Source organism: Miscanthus floridulus, chromosome 3 (genome assembly GCF_019320115.1).
Source record: "Miscanthus floridulus cultivar M001 chromosome 3, ASM1932011v1, whole genome shotgun sequence".
Lineage (NCBI taxonomy): Eukaryota > Viridiplantae > Streptophyta > Magnoliopsida > Poales > Poaceae > Miscanthus > Miscanthus floridulus.
In genome coordinates this window covers 12835198-12837887 of record NC_089582.1, presented here as the reverse complement: position 1 = coordinate 12837887, position 2690 = coordinate 12835198, and the positions used below count along the sequence as shown (strand labels likewise).

Below are 2690 nucleotides of genomic sequence, written 5' to 3'. Positions count from 1 at the left end.
AAATGACACTGTAGCGTTTTCATTGTTATTTGGCAATTAGTGTTCAATCATAGTCTAATTAGGCTTAAAAGATTCGTCTCGTGGATTTCGTCTAAACTGTGTAATTAGTTTTATTTTTTATTTATATTTAATGCTTCATGCATGCGTCCAAAAATTCGATGTGACGGGGAATCTTGAAAAATTTGGCATTTTGGGAGGGACTAAACAGGGCCTAAGTTCCCATCTTACCACACCGTGGGATTTTGCCCTCAAGACATATCTATAGACAGGATAGCTGTCCACCATTCACGTCCATGCAATTCAACCAAAGGTATGTTCTTCCTCCCATTAATTAAGCTAAATCATTTCCTGTGATCCAAAGTTCATGTGTCTAATCTCTCATCGATACTGTTATCTGTTGAATATCGTGAACAGGGAAGGGATATTGTAGATGCTTGAATCCTAATGGCGGAGATTGTCGGTTCTGCAGTTGTTCAGGAGTCAGTAAGCCAAATCGTATCTGGTCTGCTTCAAAAATATGAAGATAAACACAACTCAAATGCGTTCCGAAACCTTGAGAGGCTAGAGATGGCACACATCAGGCTGGAGGCTGTTCTTCAGACATCTGATAAGTGGGATATCACTGATACATCCTTGTTGCGTTGGCGTAGGAAGCTTAAGTCTGCTGCTCAAGAGTGTGATGACACGCTGCACAGATGCAGGCAGAGAATCCTAGAAGATGAACACATAGAAAAGGAAGTAAGCAATTCCTCCGTCCCTAAGCGGGTTGTGCATGCTACCAGGTCATTTGTTTCTTCTATCTTTAACCACGACAACGATGACTTGAATATATCCATTATTCAAAGATTTGAATGGTTTGCTGATGGTGCTAGCGAGTTTCTGAGATTACTAGAGCTTGGTGGCACGCCACGGTGTCACATGCCCTTTGACCCTCTTATCAGGCACCTTTTTGCTGGCAAGATACTACAACATAGAATCATTAGGGCAAACAAATGCCCTTTGTTTTTACAGTTGGCTCCATTTTTTAGTGCAGAGCATGGAATTCAAGGTAGGCTTTACTTCATGCAGAAAGATCCTAATGAGCCGAATGATGATTTTTGCTTTACTGTAACACTGCAGCTTTCGGAGAGTACGGACATAGTTGGGGTTGCAATTCAGTGCTTACATCTGTTTGCCCCTATTTTCATGTCTACGGTTGAAAATATTAGGAAAAGGCTTTTGCAACTACCTACAGAAGACTTCTCGTGGGTACCATATGTTGATTCACACCAGAAAAAACATTGGGACAATGTTCACAGATTTGGCAGTCAATGGTTTCGCCCAAACCCATTATGTTGCAAGCAGCATGATAAGAACAAACTTTGTCATAGTTGCAAGCTAGACAAGTCATCTGGATTACCATATGTTTCTCTAGAACCGGTTATTTATGTAGGTCTGTGGTGCCAAGTCTCACTCTCAGAGTCCGACAAACAGAGGGCGTCACTGTCCGAATGTAGAAGTTCTCTACGTGATCATCCATATCAGAGAGCTGGAGTCCTCTTTGCACCACATGGCTCTTCAGAAGACATACTGCTTGTGGATAAGTTTCCTGCAATAGCAGCAACCAACAGTGAGGAGCAACATTGTTTGCATCCTATCTTCACCTTGGGACAACTTGAAGGGATCATGCTGCCAAAAGCAATAGATTACTTCTGCCAGAATGAAGAAGCAACAGTCTACCAAATGCTTTGGAGGTCTAGGCATGGCACTGCATACATTCAGGTTGAGAGAGCAAGCATCTTCAGGCCAAGCACACGACAAACGTTTCATGGAGCTAAGAAAAGGAAGCTGCTGCAAGGACTGGATGAGGAGTTCGAGTGCCTGACATATTGGTCCTCTCGCTTCCTTGACTTATGGACTTCTCATGCATCCATCCAACTGGAAGGCTCGATCATGGACTGGTATCAGGAAGTAAAGGAAAAACACAAGCAGCACATCACTGCCGCCTGAAATTCTTGATCAGATATCTACCATGGATCGATCAGCAAGTGATGGAGAAATAAAAGAATGGAGTGTTCCATGAAAGGAACAAAGTGTGGATTTACTGTTCATGACCAAGAACAGATCTGCCAAAACAACAGAGATCAAGTACATATATTTTCAGATCTCAAATTTGGGATATATGCTCTGACTACAGGGTCAAGACTCAATACAGAAGCAGAGCTGCAGCATGGAGGAATTTATGCTTTAATGGCTAGCAACTTGTGTATAATGTTGGTCTTAGTTGAGAATTCTGTTCTGAAATAGGAATGTATGTGAGAATTCTGTATCGTGGTGTTTGTTAATCACCATTTGATCTTATAGTGGATGTTCCATGGTTATAGTATTATTCATCTAATTGTATCGCACAAATAAATGTAAGATGCAACTGCATTGCAAATGTCATTTTTGCTTGTAATCACGTAGTATGATTACCTTATACAGTTGAGGAACTAAAATTTAAAATTTTATATTTTTACTTACTAGCTGTTCCATATGATTGAATCCAACACATTTTAGTTTTTCTTCGAATGATTTGCAGGAGCACTTCATTTAAGGAGAGAACATTTTGTTACATGAGACCATTACAAATAAGGTAAACACAAAGCACTGGAAGAAGCAAAATGAGAGTCTCGCTGGATCCACAAATGAGCACAGGCTACCCTCCTTAG

General features: G+C 40.9%; 1 protein-coding gene across 1 annotated transcript; it reads left to right on the top strand.

Annotated features, from left to right (window-relative positions):
- Nucleotides 1-207: 207 nt before the first annotated feature.
- Nucleotides 208-2450, top strand: LOC136545003 (uncharacterized). Its single transcript, XM_066537064.1, has 2 exons — nt 208-310; nt 415-2450. The coding sequence occupies exon 2, from the start codon at nt 445-447 to the stop codon at nt 1987-1989; it is 1545 nt and encodes a 514-aa protein (XP_066393161.1). The 5' UTR covers nt 208-310; nt 415-444; the 3' UTR covers nt 1990-2450.
- Nucleotides 2451-2690: the final 240 nt, after the last annotated feature.

Coding starts and splice junctions, on each gene's coding strand:
- LOC136545003 (XM_066537064.1), top strand. CDS start 445: ATGGCGGAGATTGTCGGTTCTGCAGTTGTTCAGGAGTCAGTAAGCCAA.